Genomic DNA, 21,046 nt, shown 5'->3' on the forward strand with positions numbered 1-21,046 from the left:
TCTGTCTGCCTTTGCTTTGCTTGTCAATCTGTTGGAAGACTAAACAATAACTATACATAAGTGATACACGCACATTAGGTTCGTCATGCTGATTTATCTGGCCCCAAATTACAAAATAATAATTTGACTTTTTTATTTTATTGCTCTCTAATGCACCACGTTTGAAACGCACAGATTGAACACTAGATGGTGCTCTGGAGCTGTTGTAGGAATTTGTATGTTCAAGCAAAATTGAACACCCATTTCAAATTATCTTACGTTTAAAATTTATATAAAATAATTACAATTATCTTACAATAAACTAACACAGTAACCTACACTCATCATCAGCTAGCCAATAGCTCCATTAACCCTCTCATTGTCCCACAGGTGGGATGTTTGGCATTACATATTTAAAACAATCATTTCTTAGTCTAAACCTACATTAATCTTGACAAACTATATATCGTTGGAAAACTCTAAGAATGTAGTATTCATATTTCATTCAGGATCATTTCAAGAATAATTCAAAATTCAAGAATTTTTATTTGTCACATACACAATTATATAGATAGAGCATAAAAAATCAGCAGTGAAATGAGTCAGGTCCACTCCATGGACAGTGCAATTATTAAAGTAAACAACACAGATGAACAATATACACAAATATAGCTATGAAAGAATGAAATACAAGTAAACAATAAAAATATAAGAAAAAAAGATAAAGATGTACACTGTAGAATTAAATATTGAATTAAAAAGAATGTGCATGAAAGTACACTGTAGTCTTAAATATTTCATCACCATTTTGCAAAAGAATGACGTAAATGTCACGTTCCAACAAGTGGGCCCAATGTGTTATTACATATTTATTGTAAATATCCTATAAACCTGAAATAATCTTATATATATATATATGTGTGTGTGGTTTTCATATTTCCAGGCCATTTAATGATAGAAATTGTATATTGACAGTCATTTTGTTAAATGTCACTGATCCCGTAGGAATATATACGAATTCTTATATATTCATAAATCTAATATTCTTCAAATGAATCTTTAAAAATCAAAGTTCATATCATTGCAAAGCTCTAAGAATGTTGTTTTGATATTTCAAAACATTTTTGCAATAGGGCAGAGCGGGGGCGAAGTACAATTTTTCAGAAAAACGTAATTTTAAAAGCTAATGTTTTAGACGGATATATTTTTGCTGTGATCAATGACTCACAAGTGTTGTCTATCAATATCAGGTGAAATTTGATCAAATTTAAAACGACTTTGTCAGCCGGGACAAAAGTAACACACAAAACAAAATAGATTTTTGTGTTACACTTGTTTTTATTAAATATACATGACTATGACCTTGTTAATATCTAACTGCAAACATATTTTGTCATTGATCTTTGTAAAAAATAATGAAATTACATTTTCATTTTAAATTTCGGTTTTATCAATGTTTCAAAAGCAACCCGGCAGTACAAAATTTTTGAAAATAAATTAAACATTTTCAACAGTATGAACACTATGAAAATTAAATGAAATCAAATTAGAGAATAATATACATTTTCAACATATACACCAGTATTAGCAGCGGGACAAAAGTGACAAGTGTTACTTTCGTCCCGACACTCCTGACATTTAAACGCAATTTATTTTTATTTGAATATCTCCTGAATGTATGAAAAACTCTGAGTAGTCAAACTTCAGGATGTGTTAGAGCACTAAATAACCTGTAGATTGATCAGTACTGTAACACATGAAACCAGAAACAAAACACATTACTAGAAAAAATTATTTTATGAATTTACTTATCATGGTAGAAAACAGCTTTCTGTACCTAGACACGCGAAACAATAATAAAGCGATATGTAGTTAGGGCTCTGAGAAAATCCCTTTGTTACTTTCATTCTGCGTTTTTTCACCCCAATTCTCCCCTTATAATAATGCAGTGACAGTAATTTATTAATTTAAGTGTAGTATGCAGCTAACTATTGACACCTAGTGACCTTTGTTGGCAAAACCCTTAAAAGTGTTATAGAAACCTCATTTTTTTGTGATTTTAACTTGAAATTTGGTTCAGAATAAGCTGAGGGTTGTGGCTTTGTTTTTTTTTTAGCATTTTGGGTGTAAACTATTTTCATTTTTATGTTTTTTTTTAAAATATAAAATACATACTTAAGTTAATTGCATTATTTTTATTAAATAAATCACAACTACACCTCAGTGAAAAACTATAAAGTGTCTTCTTTAAAAAGAGACCAGGATTTTGCTTGGTTAATATGATTAATATGCCAGAGCAATAACATCAATGTAAAATTACAGAAAAAAAATATTTTTGTATTACAGAAAATTTCTGTCATTTATTGTGCCCGTTATTTTACTGTATTTTTCCGGCACCTAATTTTACAGTATTTTACTATTTTTTTTACAGTTTTGTCAATTTACATTTATTAATTTAACTAATAATTTTATAATACAGAACAAACCGCATACTTTTTATGGTTCAATTCTGCCGAAAGGGGAACACAATCATATGTGAAAGGTTAATAATATTTGTATTGATAATGGGGTATTACAGTAAAACAATGAACAAATGCATCAAATCCTCCAGATGTGTTCATTTTTTTAATGCTCATCAGATCAAGTAAACTCACAAAAGAATTATACACAAACTCTTGTTTTTAATCTCTTAATCATATACTTACAGCTAGTACAATCATTCATGCATCAAAACATTTTCCTCATGATTATAACATCACACAAAAGATTTAAAATAACCAATAAATCAGATGCGCCCTGATTACTGTGGTAAACCAGTAATAAAAAAATAAAAAAGCTAAATGTGGATTTGGTTCCCTCTTCATGACACAAATACGAGCCACTATTCCAAACTTTGCTGCATTGCATTGCATTGCATTTAAAAGCGTTCTTTTCACATCCGGCACGTGAACCTGCTTTATTGTTAAACATGGTATGATTGTGCAGTTAGTTACCTGAACATGTTAACAATGTGATTATGACATCTGGACAACCCTTGACTGATTACAGTACAAATTAAACAACAACGGTTCCTCTGAGTCCCGACTGAAGCTTCAGGATCCCAGGACCTTCATTTCATCGAGTTCGTGTGATGGAGCAGCCACCGATCAGACACAACATGAAGACAAAGCCAAGCGGGAAATTACAAGACGAACGGAAAACAAAGAAATGTCTTTAGGTAAAATGCCACTATACTGTGATTCTGTTACTGTACTGCATGAAATTATTGCTTATAATTCACACTCGCTGTACGGTAATCGAATGCCACCATTTCTGATTTTTAAAGAAAGAGTCCTATACAAATCATCAAACATTAGCACGGTTTTATAGTTTAGGGTTGCTACAAAGACACTGTGTGAAGAATCGTCCAGGGTGGTAGAGGTGACATCATGACCGGCCTTCATATTACTCTACTGGACTTTTGCAATAAGGCAATACAAGTTTGTAGGGTTGTAAGCTGGTTATCTCTGTGTGTGGATTCAGAACTAAAACTGCATCTGATGTAGAAAACTGAAGCTGCATTTCCATCACATCAACGGTGCTTATCAACAGGTCAGGGTACAGCACAAAACACACACACACACTCTCTCTTACACACAAACACAGTCTGGATGTAGTTCACAGTGTTCATCGTCCGCTGTGTCTCTGCGGGATACACCTCATAGTGGGATTCTGAAGAGGCTGATAAAGTGGATATTATTCGTACGTTATGACTGACGTGTCATCTCCAGATCTTCAATCACGTTAGAAATGTTCAAAAAGGCACACAAACTTCAAAAGAGTTGTTTTCCTTGTTTTTGTCAGTTTATAGCTACGGAGCCTAGAGGGCGCCACTGAGAAAGGACGAGCGAAACGCGCTCCGATCACGTGTAAAAGCGGTCCCTGTGAAGCGTTCACAGCTTCTCCCCGTCCAACAGCTCCTGCAGTTCTTGCTGGATGTCCTCGGGAAGCTCCAGACCAGGAAGGTCTTCCAGAGGAATCTCCTGAGTGGGCATCTCCAGCGGAGGTAGCTGAGGGATGGGAATGTCCTTGGCCTTGCGTTCCTCGCCCGACGGCGGAAGAACCCAAAGCTCCGACCTCTCCACGAAGTCCGCGTCGGCGTAGGGCTCCTTCTTCAGCCGGGCGTTCTCCGTCCGCAGGTTCTCGTTGTCCCGTTTCAGACGCTCGTTCTCGCACACCAACCTGTCCACGAGTTTGCGCAGGTCCTCGATGGTGGTCTGCTGCTCCTCCAGGCGGGTTTTGTCGTCTTTCTGGGCTTTACTGCCCGGGCAGGGCTCAGGGCGGACGTCTTTGTTCTTCAGGAGGTAAAGCCAGGTGTCGTACTCGCGCTCTGGCTGCGAGGTGTCTCCGGTAGCCGCGCTCGGCTGCGGCTGGCGGCGTGGCGTGTGGTCTGAAGAGACGTGCTGCAGGGCTCTGGGTTTGGTCTCTCGCCTTGCCCGTTTCCATCGTTCTTCTATCAGCACCTGCTGCTTCATGTGACTGTCTCTCTGGAGCTCCAGAGACAAGCGGGCCTGCACAATGAAAAAAACATTCAACTGTCTCATCAAAAAATTAGATGATGGACATTGCTAGCGTGTGATGAGGCACTGTAAAGCTTTTTTGGCACATGCTGTAAGACAGCATTGTCTGCAAATTCCCTAATCGATACTTGATTTTAGCTCTGAGACGTGCAATGGTTATGCATCAAAATTTTATAATCTATTCAGGCTCTATGCGTATGCATCATAGATATCAGCTATTAGGCGTGGACAAAGCTTAGACATGGAGCTCTGCAGTGCCCCCTTGGGACTAAAGTGTTGGGTTTTACCTACAGTCACCAAATTTGATCAACATTATACAAAGACATTGAAGATGCTAAACTGGGAACAGATTTTTGATATCTAAAACATGGAGAGGTATAAAAAGTGGAAACGGACAGCGTGAGTGATTCAGACATTTTGTGCAGTTTGTTTTGCCTTGAGGTATTATCACAAAGACTTTTGTGAGTAAATGGCGTCACCAACTGGCAACAGGAATTGTGTCACAACAAACTTTGAAATAAGTAAATTATATTTACCCCCTGAAATGCTTTCACCCACCGTGCATTGTATTCTCGAAGCAACCACAGCGATGATGCCATAATGCATCATCATAATTCACATCATAATAAGTCCATTACAAAAGCTTGCAGCTTTATTAATAATTTACCATTTGAGCTGTCAGGTTTGATTTTGCAAGTAATATTTGTTTGATTTTAACACACATAGAAGGTAACTCTGCAGGTAACTTGCCATTTTATGTTTTAAACAGAGATGGCGACAGTGAGGCAAAGTTTTTGTAAACAAACAAAAATATTAAATAATAACTTAAATTGATTCCTACTAAAGTTAATAATTAATAAAAGTCCACTGAAAAGTGTGGCATTGTGACAGAAAGATCAACAGAAAGATCTGTGAGTGACCCTGCTAGAGTTGTGCCGATAGACGATAGTATCGTGTATCGACGATCTCCAGACATATCGCCAATGGTAGGCTTTTTATGGCGATAGTCATGACGATAGTTGGCGAATGGTTGTTGTTATTATTATCATCATCATCATAGTTTTATATTAACATCCACATTGCATGCTTTTCCTCGCATGAGAGTTGGTGGGCTTCACTTTACGCAGAAAGCTTGTAGAGAGAGGATTCATTACCTGCACTTAATGCGCGCGTCTTGGACTCCTCCTAGCACTAAATCCATCGTGTCATGAGCAGCCGCGCTTCTCTCTGTCTCACGTGCACACGCTCTCGCATCTGTCCGAAGTCTAAACATAAACTAAAGTAGTAATTCTTATGTATTTGTTCAGTTTAATGCGTTTCATGCGAGCTGAGGCAAACTTTCCTTTTTTTTAAAAATATGACCCGCTGCGTATTGGCGCTTCTCTCACACTTGCGTACGTGCAGAAAGCTGCGCTCTGTCCAAAGTCAGATCAGGTATTAATCCCGTTTATGATATGCATTTCAAGGAGTTGTAGCAACACCGTCCCTCGTGTTTAAAATATGATTCTGTTGTTCCGCTGGACCGTTGCGTTTAAAAAGGCACATCTGAGAGCACCACTGTTTGACACGTGTAGCCTTCTTCTGCAACAGCACTAAACAAATGCATTGAATTGTTTGTATGTGTGCGTGCGCAGATGCATGTTTTTTACAGTTATTAAGTAATCATGATAGGGTTTTAATGACGCGCTCGCATTATTGGCATTAGTTTTAAGAAGGTTGCGGTCATGACGGTGTTGCTCTTGTTCTTTTTTTGTCCACCAATCAAGAGACTTGTTATAATGAGTAAAAAAATTAAGAAATAAAAGAATTAGTAAACTACTGCCCCGCCCCCCAATACTATCGTGTATCGCCGATCTCACAGGCTGACGATAGGACGATCTCAAAATAGGGCATATCGCCCAACACTACCCTGGACCACAAAACCAGTAATAAGTCGCACTGTATATTTGTAGCAATGGGTCAAAATCGTAGTTTTTTATGTATTTCTCAGTCACTTTGGAGCATTTCTTAGATCAGAAATTAACACTTTGTTCAAACTTCACATCATCAAGTCAGTTGTGCACAACATACAATAAAATTCTCATTGTTTTGGACAAATTGCAAATGCTTTGGTATAGGGATACCTAACGATTAATCACAACTAATCGTTTGCAGAATAAAAGTTTTTGTTTATATCATATATGTGTGTATACTCAAATGTATTTTGTCTTGTTTTCAGTACAAATATCTAAAAATTCTTAAAGATGTATTTTAATGAGCAAAATGAAAAAGAAAATAGGTCTAGTTTTTGGATAAAAAATAAAATTTAACTGAATTTGTGCTTAAAACAAGCCAAAAATCTGCCAAAGGGGTAAGACAAAAATCTTGAAATAAGTTTTCATTTTTCTTAGACAGTTAATTCAAGAAAAATTTTCTTACCCCATTCACAAATCACTTACATTTTATATTTTTTGTCTAAAAACTAGAATTATTTTCTTGGGTCATTTTTGTCATTTTTTAATACATTTCTAATTTTAAGAATAAAAAAACTTATATAAATAAATATTTATATATATATATATATATATATATATATATATATATATATATATATATATATATATATATATATTCACATGCAAATATTTCTTAAATATATACATTTTGTGTGTTTTTATACTAGTGCTGTGTTTAAAATATCGATACGGCGATACATCGTCATGAACGCCTAATCAATACAGCAACTTCCGTATCGATTCGGATGCACTTTTGAAAGTAGCGTGACGAATCACTGTTGATCCGTGATCCATATGAAAAGAATGCATGTGACTCGCGGAGTACAGAGAGTGAAAAGTAGCAGGACATACTTTCACTTTCCATTTCCGGCTCACGGGCGCACGCGTCTGCACAACTTGCGCGCCACGTACTCTCTCCCTTGCGCGTGTGCGTATTTAAAAAATCAATGAGAAGAGATACAGAGCTACTTCAATAATCACATTAATAATCTGACTTCTATTAAATAGTGTTAAGTTTGACTGCATGCTTATACATATATTCATAGATATAGAATAATTAAATGGGAGACAAATATAATGCCTAGAGTAAGGCACTATATTTGTAAAATTGCTTTGAATAAACATAAGTGAAGTACTAACTTAATTTTAAGTATTTCTACGAGTTACCCCAAAAGCTAATAAATGAATTGCAAAAAGACAACTGTTACAACACTGCTTATTCAAAGTACAATAAACAGGTAATTATAATAATAATGTTACTAAATTCTGAACAAAAATGTAATTCAAAATAGTCTTGTATCGGTATGCGCATCGTATCGTGGCGTTGTATCGGGATACCCTAACCTTAACCTAACCCTAACAGAAAAATGTACAGTGTACATTTCTTACAGTGTACAGTAAACCTTACTAATTTTGTGATTTTTTTATTTGTACTGTAAAATAACATCATTTTTTTTTTCAAAATCACAATGGCTCTCATTCATGAAACAATTTTTTTTGTAAATCATTCATAAAGTCATTCTGCCGTAAATTTTCGGTTTCATAAAAATGTTCGCATTTTCAAAATGTTATTTGGTATGAGAGAAATTTACACATGCTCCTCACCATGTGTATGCTGCCTAAAACATTAAACATTCTGTATTCTTTTAGACAAACTAATTAGACATTGTGATGAACTATGTATCATAATGACATGTCACGAGTTATTTTGTGCTGCTGTCTTTATACATTTTTTACTCTTTAATTTTGGGAAAAACACAGAACTCTTCAATGTCCTTTTTTTACACAGCCATCCAATCACAGTAGTGGAGGGACGGGACAAACACTACATTGACCAACCATCATACTTGAACAACTCAACATTGAAGTTAATATTACTTGGTACTGTTTTTTATACTCAGTAATATTGTTGAAAAAAAGATACTAGTAACATGTTGTGGATATCCCAAAGCGCTCTCAAGCACCACCATGCTGGTCGTTTTCAGAAGAGCACCAGGTATTACTACACCTGAAAACGCTTTGGTGGACACAGAGTTTAAATAATGAATTTATTCATAGGCAGGTAGCCTATAAGTCTCTTATACATGTATGCAATATAAATGTAGCCAAACCAGAAAATTGAGTCCAGAGGATTACAGCATTCGTAGATACGTAATTGCGTAGCTGTGGTGCATGGGCGGGGATTATGCTAATTGTGAATGAGCGTGCATGTGCACCTTGTTCACGAATGATTGGAATTAATTAACATACACACATTTCACTATCAAATCTGACGTTTACATGTATTTGTGAAACAGGAGGAAAGAAAGATCTGTTTATGCACAAATCACACACATATTTACTCGTATATTTAAGAATGTTTTATGAATGAGACCTAATGTGTGTAATTTGATTACAGAATAAAGGTGAAAATTTAAAATTCTACATAAAAAAAATAGTGACACATATACTTGTGTACACTTGTTATATTGATAACATGGCTAAACATTTTGACTGTCTTGTTAATGAACAATGACACAAGTACTTGCCATTTTAATGGGACTGACATGTTTACTGACGTACAAATTTGCTTTTGAGAGATGAACTAAGGATTTTGCTGGAAATCCATGGTGTTGTGCAGTTTGTACAAATTTTTCTGAGAAATTCACGCATTATTTTGCTCATTTTAACAATGATTCGAGAAATGCACCAAAGTGACTGAGAAAAACTGTATTCCATGAAGATATTTTGTAAATTTCCTACTGTTAATTATATCAAAAATGTATTTATCATTAGTAATGTGTATTGCCAAAGACTTCATTTGGACAACTTTAAAGGCGATTTTGATTTTTTGGCACCCTCAGATTCCAAATTTTCGAATAGTTGTATCTCGGCCGAATATTGACCTATCCTAACAAACCATACATCAATGGAAAGCATATTTATATATGATATATTCAGATGATATATACATCTCAATTTCAAATGTAATGTGTGCGTACCTGTTCACATTCTGTGAGCTTCATGGCCTCTTTGAGAAGTTCTGTAATGTGTAGAAAATACAGATTAAACAAATGTTTAGGGTTTAATGTGACTCAGTCGGGGTGTGTGTGAGGGTTGGTAAATGTGGTTTATAGGGATGAATAGTGTATAACATGTTCATAATGCACAGGAGGTGTCCCCTCAAACTGAATGGTTTAAAAAAAAACATACCAAATGGTACATTTTTATAGATTAAAGGTTTTAGGTAGGCTGGGGAATATTATATACAGTTGCAATGCATTGTGTCTATGGATGGAATTGTCCCCGTAAACCACGTATGCTCGACTGTGTGTGTGTGTGTGTTAGTGCAACAGATAGATGAAGCCCACAGTAATTCAAAAAGAAACCCTGAGCCAAGACAGAAAAAGTGACTACATGGCAAACCTGCAGCTTTTCTGTGACAGGAGATGGCATCCTCAAATTTCCCAGCAGCCAGCAAGCGGTCTGCTTTCCTGCACTGCTGATGGGCCTGAAAGATGATAAAGCTTAATATTACTTTATTACGTCATGTAAATCGAACAATCTTATTGAGCTATTGATTGTACAGGCAATCAATACAAGTCTAGCATAGTTTTCTTTATTGTGCAACCATGACTGCAAGATGACTTTTAAACAAAACAGTTCAACTGATTGAGAAATCTTATAGTAGTACATAAGAGAATATTTAATAATTGACATACAAGAGAACATGGATAACATCAAGTTCCTCCTCAATCATATGTTTACTTATGAGATTAATTACTCCTGCTATAAACAGTACGGTAACAGTAAAAACACCTACAAAACAAGATGTGACTACAACACAGTTAAATGATTAACAGTCTTATTGAATGTTTTTGAACGTTTTATATTTTGACAGTGATCACAGCTGACCTGCGGCTAAGCTAACAACAGCTAGCATGCTAATGTGACTTGTAAACAAACACTCACGAGGTTGAGAGGGCTGTCCAATACCTCCATCCCGTCACTGCATCAGACATTCACGTGCGATTATTGACATATTACCGTCTTTATTCCGGGCCCAGAGACTGTCACCGGACGCTAAATCCACAGATGAAATATACGAGCAAAACAACTTCCGCCCTGTGACGCCACTCGTACATCGCGTCACAACCACAACGGTCGGACGTGCGTTACGTGAAACTTCATTCGGTATCTTTTTTATTATTGTTGTTTTTTGTTGTTGTTATTATCATTTGTCATTATTTGTTAGCTGTAAATTGTTTTGAGGTTTACAGAATTAAAAGAAAAGAAAGAAAATAAACTTCATTCGGCGCTGCGCAGATTGATCGGTTGATGACCTCATAGAACCGCGAGGTCGAAATTTTCCACATTGCTCTCGCGGTACTTTGACGCCATGGCCTGCGCATCACCGCATTAAGTCAAGCACGCATTGTTTCTTTTCATGTATTATACCCTTTCAGTTAGCCAAAATCAAATCATTTTAATAACAAACATTTTTATATTGTATCTTCAAGTTGTATCTTATTTTTTTACGCGAAATTGAATGTATAATTAAAAATATGTGGAGAGGTTATCCGTTCTGGCCACTAGAGGAAGCTATTCTCTCAGAAATTACGTGAACACGAACAACGTATTCCTTCACGTTCTTTATATTTACTATGGTATTACAAAAGTTTCTATATTATTATTACCATGTGTTCAAACCCGTACTACAGCAATAATACGATATACCCTGCTGGGAAAAAAACAATAAAACCATTACAGAAAATTCTAATGGTTTCCATTAAAATACCAATAGGAACCATTAGCTTTTACCATTAAACCCACTACACTCACTGTAGTGTGTTTTGGGCAATATTCCATTAGAAGCAATACATATACCATTAGAACCAATACACAGAACCAATAGAACCAATACATACCATTAGGGACCAACAAAAACCAATACACTGTTGTGGGCCATATTCCATTAGAACCAATAAAATTCCCAATAAAACCATTAGAATTTTCTGTAATGGTTTTACTGTTTTTTTTTCCCAGCAGGGTAGTATGAGCACTAAAATAAAAACATTGTAAAAAATAATAGTAGAAAATGTACTATACAAACACTATATAGTACAGTAAACGCTGTAAATATGGTAATCTTTCAGTAGTTAATAAATATATCAAATATATTCAATATATATCAAAGTGCCATAATATTTCTGTCCAGTGTTTCTATCGAAAATTTAAGCTTAAGGCAGGTGACAGTTTTTTCCAAAGGTTTAATAATAATGTAGCATGGTCATTTGAACTTTTTAAGGTTTAGGAAACATTTGCATGCTGTCAGAGATTATTATGACATAATCAGACAAATAGTCAGACATAGTTATTATTATGTCCCACTATTATGGTCACACATACAGCTGTGTTTGACGTGGTGTGTGAAATCTATATATGTAAACAAAACAGCATGTTCTGTTTCTTTCTGCCTGTTGGTTGGAAATTCCTTACACAGCATCATATCGCGTTTATTGAAGAGGAGTGCACTTATTAGCCGATGACATCATCAGCTGAAGTACTTTGTTTTTGTTGTCAAGTGCCACTTGCTTTATCCAAATGATCTTCAGTTACTACTAACAGAGAGCAGAAGCAGATCAGACACAGATTCATGGATCACACCACTAATGTACATGATTTAGGGCCATATAAGGGAGATATAGGAACCTTTGATCAGTTTATTGCTGCTTTGGTTTATGCGAGTTTATGTGATAGATTAAAATTTAATTCAAAATAAGTGACAGTCAAAAATGAATAAATATCCAGAGGGAAATTGCATTGCTCAGAGATGAATTAGACTCAATTCCTAAACCTGCAGCGAATCACCTTAATGCTCAGTGCCTACTGTACATTGACAACTGTCTAGCATTTGTGTAAAATGGGCAGTTTTTAATTACTGTTTACTATTTTATTGATACTTTTTAGCATTGGACAATGCTTTTGTTGATGTTTTGTGTTAATTTGTGAACACGTCACAGTGACTTCTGGGATTGGATACATACATTTTGAAACATCTTTCACCACAAGGATGCCTAAACATGCTGCCTGTACAATTACCCAAAACAACATTATCCTAAAATGTTTCTAAAAAGAGACACTAATAAAAAAACTGATGGCTTACAGTAAGAAAAAAATATGAAAGAAAATAAGAGAAATTACAGTGATCGTATTTCTAATTTTTCATAATACAAAAATTACTTGTTGGTTTTTTACAATTCATAACTTGATAATTTTAGCTATAGTTGTATATAACCCATATTTAGCAGTGTCTTGTATCCGAGGATAATACTCGCTGGAACGCTGTGGGTGTCCACTGAGACAACAGACAAATGTGAATCGAGTCATAACTCATTGAAAAAAAAAACCGATGGCCGTTCATGTACAGCAGGCCACTAGAACAAAGATGTCCTTGTTTTTTACTCTGAGGTGCAAAAGTTAGCCTGCCTTTTTCCTTCAAAGCGATCCTAACTGTTGTGTATGTGTAGGCTTCATTGTGACCCTGTTTCACATACAGTACTACTAACTATGTGATATGAATGACACTTTATTTATTACACGACTTATGTCTTTTGAATTGAGAAATAAGCTTGGTGTTGTTCTGTAGTTTGGTGAAGCACAAAGCAGCTCTCCAAGACTGTTTGAATCACTAGCATACAGTACTACTACATAAGTACTCTTATTATTACTCCCTTATTACTATATACTGTGGGACATCTGACAATTTCTGTATGCATTGAATACACTGAGGATCTACTTTAACAGCCCAAGTTTTTTCCTATGATGCAATGCACTTAACTTGACCTTAAAGTGTTAAACACGATGTGATGTTTAACCTTACATGACTTTAGTGACTCTCTTTGATCCTACTAAATGTTGCAACGTTATTCATCAAAATTGGATGTAGAATGCAATATAACTTATATGGGAACAGTAAGCAAAAATACAGTAGGGTCATTTCACAATACTGTAGTACAGGAACGTTTGGTATGACTATTGTGGAATAAAACCTACTGTTTAACTCAGTGGTGAGTGGGGGTAAGTTGTTCCACTTGTTTGCTTGCCCTTTCAGCGAGCAGTGTGAAAAAAGATTGTTTGAGACATATACTCCTCATTACATTTCAGATTGACTTGTTATAAACTCAAGTTATAGTTATTTGCTAGCATCAGCCATGAAATATGAAGACTATGTGAACAATATGCATCTGAAAGTAAAACATGAACATACAGTATGTGACCCTGTCTGTAAAATCCAATCTAAAGTCTCGTAATCTAATAATGAGATTTGGAGCATCAGAGTTTGATTTCACATTGATTTCATTCTTACTCAGTCAATATTAAAGGTTTACATTATGTAAGATGATTTTATGAAAAGTGTGAATGACTTTAGCTGGGTTTTCAGTTTATACTATAACCACCTCCTTAACATTGGGGCTATACCTATGTATGTATATATATATATATATATACAGTATTGTTCAAAATAATAGCAGTACAATGTGACTAACCAGAATAATCAAGGTTTTTAGTATATTTTTTATTGCTACGTGGCAAACAAGTTACCAGTAGGTTCAGTAGATTCTCAGAAAACAAACAAGACCCAGCATTCATGATATGCACGCTCTTAAGGCTGTGCAATTGGGCAATTAGTTGAAAGGAGTGTGTTCAAAAAAATAGCAGTGTCTACCTTTGACTGTACAAACTCAAAACTATTTGGGATTTAGCAATCCTGTGAATCACTAAACTAATATTTAGTTGTATGACCACAGTTTTTTAAAACTGCTTGACATCTGTGTCGCATGGAGGCAACCAACTTGTGGCACCTCTCAGCTGTTATTCCACTCCATGATTCTTTAACAACATTCCACAATTCATTCACATTTCTTGGTTTTGCTTCAGAAACAGCATTTTTGATATCACCCCACAAGTTCTCAATTGGATTAAGGTCTGGAGATTGGGCTGGCCACTCCATAACATTAATTTTGTTGGTTTGGAACCAAGACTTTGCCCGTTTACTAGTGTGTTTTGGGTCATTGTCTTGTTGAAACATCCATTTCAAGGGCATGTCCTCTTCAGCATAGGGCAACATGACCTCTTCAAGTATTTTAACATATGCAAACTGATCCATGATCCCTGGTATGCGATAAATAGGCCCAACACCATAGTAGGAGAAACATGCCCATATCATGATGCTTGCACCTCCATGCTTCACTGTCTTCACTGTGTACTGTGGCTTGAATTCAGAGTTTGGGGGTCGTCTCACAAACTGCCTGTGGCCCTTGGACCCAAAAAGAACAATTTTACTCTCATCAGTCCACAAAATGTTCCTCCATTTCTCTTTAGGCCAGTTGATGTGTTCTTTGGCAAATTGGTACCTCTTCTGCACATGCCTTTTTTTTAACAGAGGGACTTTGCGGGGGATTCTTGAAAATAGATTAGCTTCACACAGACGTCTTCTAACTGTCACAGTACTTACAGGTAACTCCGGACTGTCTTTGATCATCCTGGAGGTGATCATTGGCTGAGCCTTTGCCATTCTGGTTATTCTTCTATCCATTTTGATGGTTGTCTTCCGTTTTCTTCCACGTCTCTCTGGTTTTGCTCTCCATTTTAAGGCATTGGAGATCATTTTAGCTGAACAGCCTATCATTTTTTGCACCTCTTTATAGGTTTTCCCCTCTCCAATCAACTTTTTAATCAAAGTACGCTGTTCTTCTGAACAATGTCTTGAACGACCCATTTTCAGCTTTCAAATGCATGTTCAACAAGTGTTGGCTTCATCCTTAAATAGGGGCCACCTTATTCACACCTGTTTCTTCACAAAATTGATGACCTCAGTGATTGAATGCCACACTGCTGTTTTTTTGAACACACCCCTTTCGGCTAATTCAACTAATTGCCCAATTGCACAGCCTTAAGAGTGTGCATATCATCAATGCTGGGTCTCATTTGTTTTCTGAGAATCTACTGAACCTACTGGTAACTTGTTTGCCACGTAGCAATAAAAAATATACTAAAACCTTGATTATTCTGGTTAGTCACATTGTACTGCTATTATTTTGAACAAGACTGTATATATATAGGGGGACAATTGCGGTGTTTCTGATTTTTTAAGAGGGGGGGGGATGGCCCCCTCAATGTCTATTGTGGTTACTGCCCTGCTAATTTATTACAACGGCTTGTGAAATGAAATTTTGTGTTTTTGAACGGTTTTCCTGGTGGAAGGTCTAAATTCGTGAAAAATTAGCAAATACACTCACCTAAAGGATTATTAGGAACACCATACTAATACTGTGTTTGACCCCCTTTCGCCTTCAGAACTGCCTTAATTCTACGTGGCATTGATTCAACAAGGTCCTGAAAGCATTATTTAGAAATGTTGGCCCATATTGATAGGATAGCATCTTGCAGTTGATGGAGATTTGTGGGATGCACATCCAGGTCACAAAGCTCCCGTTCCACCACATCCCAAAGATGCTCTATTGGGTTGAGATTTGTAGTACAGTGAACTCATTGTCATGTTCAAGAAACCAATTTGAAATGATTTGAGCTTTGTGACATGGTGCATTATCCTGCTGGAAGTAGCCATCAGAGGATGAGTACATAATAATCATAAAGGGATAGACATGGTAAGAAACAATGCTCAGGTAGGCTGTGCCATTTAAAAGATGCCCAATTGGCACTAAGGGGCCTAAAGTGTGCCAAGAAAACATCCCCCACACCATTACACCATCACCAGCCTGCACAGTGGTAAAAAGGCATGATGGATCCATGTTCTCATTCTGTCTACGCCAAATTCTGACTCTACCATCTGAATGTCTCAACAGAAATCGGGACCCATCAGACCAGGCAACATTTTTCCAGTCTTCAACTGTCCAATTTTGGTGAGCTCATGCAAATTGTAGCCTCTTATTCCTATTTGTAGTGGAGATGAGTGGTCTCCGGAGGGGTCTTCTGCTGTTGTAGTCCATTCGCCTCAAGGTTGTGCGTGTTGTGGCTTCACAAATGCTTTGCTGCATACCTCGGTTGTAACGAGTGGTTATTTCAGTCAAAGTTGTTCTTCTTTTAGCTTGAATCAGTCGGCTCATTCTCCTCTGACCTCTAGCATCAACAAGGCATTTTTGCCCACAGGACTGCCGCATACTGGATGTTTTTCCCTTTTCACACCATTCTTTGTAAACCCTAGAAATGGTTGTGCGTGAAATTTCCCAGTAACTGAGCAGATTGTGAAATACTCCGACCGGCCCGTCTGGCACCAACAACCATGCCACGCTCAAAATTGCTTAAATCACCTTTTTTTCTCATTCTGACATTCAGTTTGGAGTTCAGGAGATTGTCTTGACCAGGACCACACCCCTAAATGCATTGAAGCAACTGCCTTGTGATTGGTTGATTAGATAATTGCATTAGTGAGAAATTGAACAGGTGTTCCTAATAATCCTTTAGGTGAGTGTATATCAAATCAATATTTAATATTCTTTACCTTGAGGTCAATAGGTATTTTTTTGTATATGATCCTCGACAGTTTTAAAATGTCTATGAATATGTCTTTCTGGACATATTGTACATATTGACATATTGTTTGTATTATATTTTAAATTTTGCCAAATAAACAACAAACAAATAGCCGTATTCAGCGAAATAAGCCACTTCAGTGTCATACAAGAGCCTCCGCTTCGCCTCAGGTCCTGATCACACTGTCTGGGCTTATTTCTGAGATAATAACCTGCTCCCTATACATTATCCCTTACTTAACTTACTGTAATAATACAATAATCATGTCAGAAGGGACTAACCGTTGTAATTTACCAACACTGGCTTGTTTCAACTCAAAATGCTGAGTTGTTTTAACCCATTGTTGGGTCAAACATTTTCTGGATTAATTTAACCCAACGGCTGATTTGATATGTATTTGTAATTCACCACCATAATATTTTTGCAGGCCCGCATATACAGTATAATGATTTGGATACCTGCATGCCATGTAGGACATTTGACATGCAAAAACAATTATGGACCCTTGTTCTTCTCCTCACTTCCTAAAACACGACAGCTCTTCCTCGATCAGCGTATCACAGCTGACATCTGTAAGAGAGTTTGCCCACTGTCTGCTGGAATCCGCCGTGTGTAGGAGGAAGGCCTGTCGCCTCTTTCACCTGGCTCGAGTCTGGCTTGAAAAGTAATGATGACCCAGCCAAGATGCACAAGACCCCCGTCTATCAGGAGGCAGATCCTTCAGCCCACGCTCTCTCTCTCTCTCTGTGTGTCCGACTGCCGTCTCTCAGCCTCTGTCTTTGTCCCGCTCGCTCTCCTCTGTCCCGACACGGCAGATTCTGCTTAGAGCGGGCATTCTGTCCTGTCGACTGGCAGAAGTGGGTTCCTATGTGCTTTTGGAGCTGTTGTATGGGGAATCCCACATAGCCTCCTACACACAGGGCCCTAAAAGAAAGTAAAAGGGAATGCAATGGGGGTTTTGAAGGCCGCCCCCGATAAACAATGGAAACCCCACAGTGAGTTAATGTGCTCGACAAATATTCTTCAACGTGTTAAACAAGCAGACAGATCTCACCGCTGTCAGGTGTTTATAGCTCTCTTACAGAAGCCATGTATGAAAAGATTTATCTAATGTTTGGATGATATTGCTCGGTGGCCACTTGATACGAGCATTGCTTTTTTATATCAATCAAAAATGCGATGTAAATTTTATGTTTTCAACTTTGGTGATTACAATCAATATAATTGAGCAATAATCACATAAAACATCTGTGTGAATGAGATCAGAGGTCAGAGGTCACTGGGGTTGGCTGTCCACAGAGAGGGTTATGATATGAATGACCTGATACGACAAAAAACACATGAGAAAAGATGTTTCCAAATTAATAACTTGAAATAAACATTTGAATGATAAGCTGGGCCATATAATTTTATACAATTTCTACATTATTGAAATATTTTGTATTAAATAAATGTATTAAGTGTCAACTGTATGATAAATTCACAGACATTCACAGTGAATTTGTGATAAGTTTTGATGTGTTTTGGTTATGATATTGAAAGAGTCTTTTGGAGGCATAAAAGTAAATTTCTTCATCTTATGTTTTTTTTATTTCTGAGAAATCCAAACTTTTCCCAATTATTTTAATCACTGTCTAAACATAACTTCATTTTGAAACATCTCAGCAACTCCTAGTAACTGATAGCTGGGATTTAATTTTTTTTTACACAGCGGGGTAAGTTGTCACAGAGTGTTACAATTAAACCTCAGGTATACAATGATAATTAAATTAAAACACTGTGAATATTATTAATCAAAATGAAAACTGTTTATACAATTTCAGGGGAAATAACTCACAATGATCATTTTTTGTCTTAATTGTGCAGCCCTTTAAAAAATATATATATATTTATATGCATTAATGCTTAATACAAGGATGGTTAGATGAAGGATCATGGATGGATGAATGTATGGATATCTATCTATTATAGAAAAATATATAAACAATATCCACCTTTAGTATATAGACAGAATTGTATTGAATTATTTGTATTTAAATAATTTTTCTAGCAGGTGTTACAACAAATCTTCTTGTTACAATGTTACAAAGTTGTAACGCTTGCACTCGTGTCACTTTCGATGTAATTGTACGATAACTATAGGTGATGAACTTTTAAGTTTTAAATTAACATTTGTAGCAGATGTGTGTTGATTGGGATAAAATGATTAATCTAACTAGCATTACTTTCTACTCGCTTTCCCCTATAGCTTTTATATTGTGTGTTTTTTAATACTGTATCATCAAATCACCATCCAGGACTGTTTTACTTTTAGGACTGGAAATATGGGGACTTTCTCAATATGTACAAAATAAATATAGCTGGCTTACTTTTAAATGTTAATTTTAAATATGTTTTTCGAAATCTTTTTTAAGCCCCCAAAAGGCAATAATAGTAATTATTTAAATAATGGAAACATTAACTGTTTGTCACCACGGTTCATATTGTTGAACCACATCTTACTTATGATGTGAGTTATTTTGCAATATGAGATACTTAACCAGGATGAATCATATAAGTTCTTCTCTGTGTCACGCAGTTTGAATTATGACAGATTGAGATTTTTCCAATCTCAACCCAGCGAATTTATAATGTGATAATATTTAAAGTCTGTCAGGCTAAGTTATCGTTCTTCTTTTTTTGTCGAAAGAGAAATCATCCTGTACTCAATATCACTTATGAAGTTAATGACTCTATAAACAGCGATTTCATATTGCACTTGAAATAGATTCATTCACACAGCGATTGGTATTATTGCATTCATAACTCTACTGACTGTAGCAATGATAATGAAATATTTGAAATATGAAGATTTTCCTCATGGATCCAAAATAAATCTCATTGAGTGAGTAGATGGATGTGTTTCGTTTAATCCTTTAGAAGAAGACTGAAGTAAGTCGCTCTTCTCGGTCACTGCATGTGCTGACACATCTGAATATAATAAAGCTAAAAATATAGCTTCTTATAGTTAATTTATTCTTACTATACATTGATTTAAAGTTGTCTATTAACATATAGCATTGTGTCCAGACCCCTGAAGCAATCTTTATTGGCAGCACACAATAACAATTCAATATCCAAACTGTGTTTATTATACAGTGTCTATATAATCTGTATTACATATCATATATTTATTGGGAAACACTTTACAATAAGGTTGTATTTGTTAACATTAGTAAATGCATCACCTAACATGAAGTAACAAATAGGAACATAGTTTTTGGGATTTTTTTTTAATGTTTGTTTCACTTGACCATGCGTCAATATGTTGACGCGGAGGGTATACCTTTCGCGTCATTTTTTGATGAACTGGGGACTTCAATACTATTAAGTCCGTTGCATTCCCTTTCCTATTTTCTTACCATTTTCTACCATTTTCGCGTCGGTTTAGGGTTAGATTTACATAATGACATCCCTAACCAAACCTTTCCCTAACCCCAATGCCAGGCGACAACTGTTTAATTTCTCGTACCTAATAGTATTGAAGTCCCCAGTTCGTCAAAAAATGACGCGAAAGGTATACCCTCCGCGTCAACATATTGACGCATGGTCAAGTGTCGTCAAATATTGACGCCATGGGTGTGAGACCGTGTTAGTTTATGCCAACACAGCAGAGATGGACAGTACTTGAGCATTTTAGTTACAGTAAAGTTTTTACTTCACTACATTCTAATGCATAGATCAGCGGTTTCCAAACTTTTTCAGCGTGCGGCCCCCCTTGTGTATGGTGCATTCCTTTGCGGCCCCCCAAAGAAAAGTTGTGACAAAAAACTGTTCTAAAACTCAACATTTTAATACAAAAAAAAAAACATTAAATTATAAAAAAGTAGTGCTTTTGGTTAGTAGCCTTATTTTTTTTAGGTTTAATTACACAGAATTCATGATAAATGAATGTTTTTCATAAAATGTCATAAAACTGGGGCCCCCCTGGCACAATCT

At 36.1% G+C, this 21,046-nt stretch overlaps 1 protein-coding gene across 1 annotated transcript; it reads right to left on the bottom strand.

Annotated features, from left to right (window-relative positions):
- Nucleotides 1–2,311: 2,311 nt before the first annotated feature.
- Nucleotides 2,312–10,658, bottom strand: nrbf2b (nuclear receptor binding factor 2b). The gene is made up of 4 exons (XM_055176449.2): nucleotides 10,484–10,658; nucleotides 9,938–10,022; nucleotides 9,514–9,554; nucleotides 2,312–4,529 (listed from the first exon to the last, which is right to left on the bottom strand). The coding sequence occupies exons 1-4, from the start codon at nucleotides 10,511–10,513 to the stop codon at nucleotides 3,912–3,914; spliced, it is 774 nt and encodes a 257-aa protein (XP_055032424.2). The 5' UTR covers nucleotides 10,514–10,658; the 3' UTR covers nucleotides 2,312–3,911.
- Nucleotides 10,659–21,046: the final 10,388 nt, after the last annotated feature.

The sequence above is a fragment of the Misgurnus anguillicaudatus genome, chromosome 4 (genome assembly GCF_027580225.2).
Source record: "Misgurnus anguillicaudatus chromosome 4, ASM2758022v2, whole genome shotgun sequence".
Classification (NCBI taxonomy): Eukaryota; Metazoa; Chordata; class Actinopteri; order Cypriniformes; family Cobitidae; genus Misgurnus; species Misgurnus anguillicaudatus.

Coding starts and splice junctions, on each gene's coding strand:
- nrbf2b (XM_055176449.2), bottom strand. CDS start 10,513: ATGGAGGTATTGGACAGCCCTCTCAACCTC. Junction 9,555..9,937: donor CTGTCACAGAAAAGCTGCAG/GTTTGCCATGTA, acceptor TACACATTACAG/AACTTCTCAAAGAGGCCATG. Junction 4,530..9,513: donor AGCTCACAGAATGTGAACAG/GTACGCACACAT, acceptor TTCATTGTGCAG/GCCCGCTTGTCTCTGGAGCT.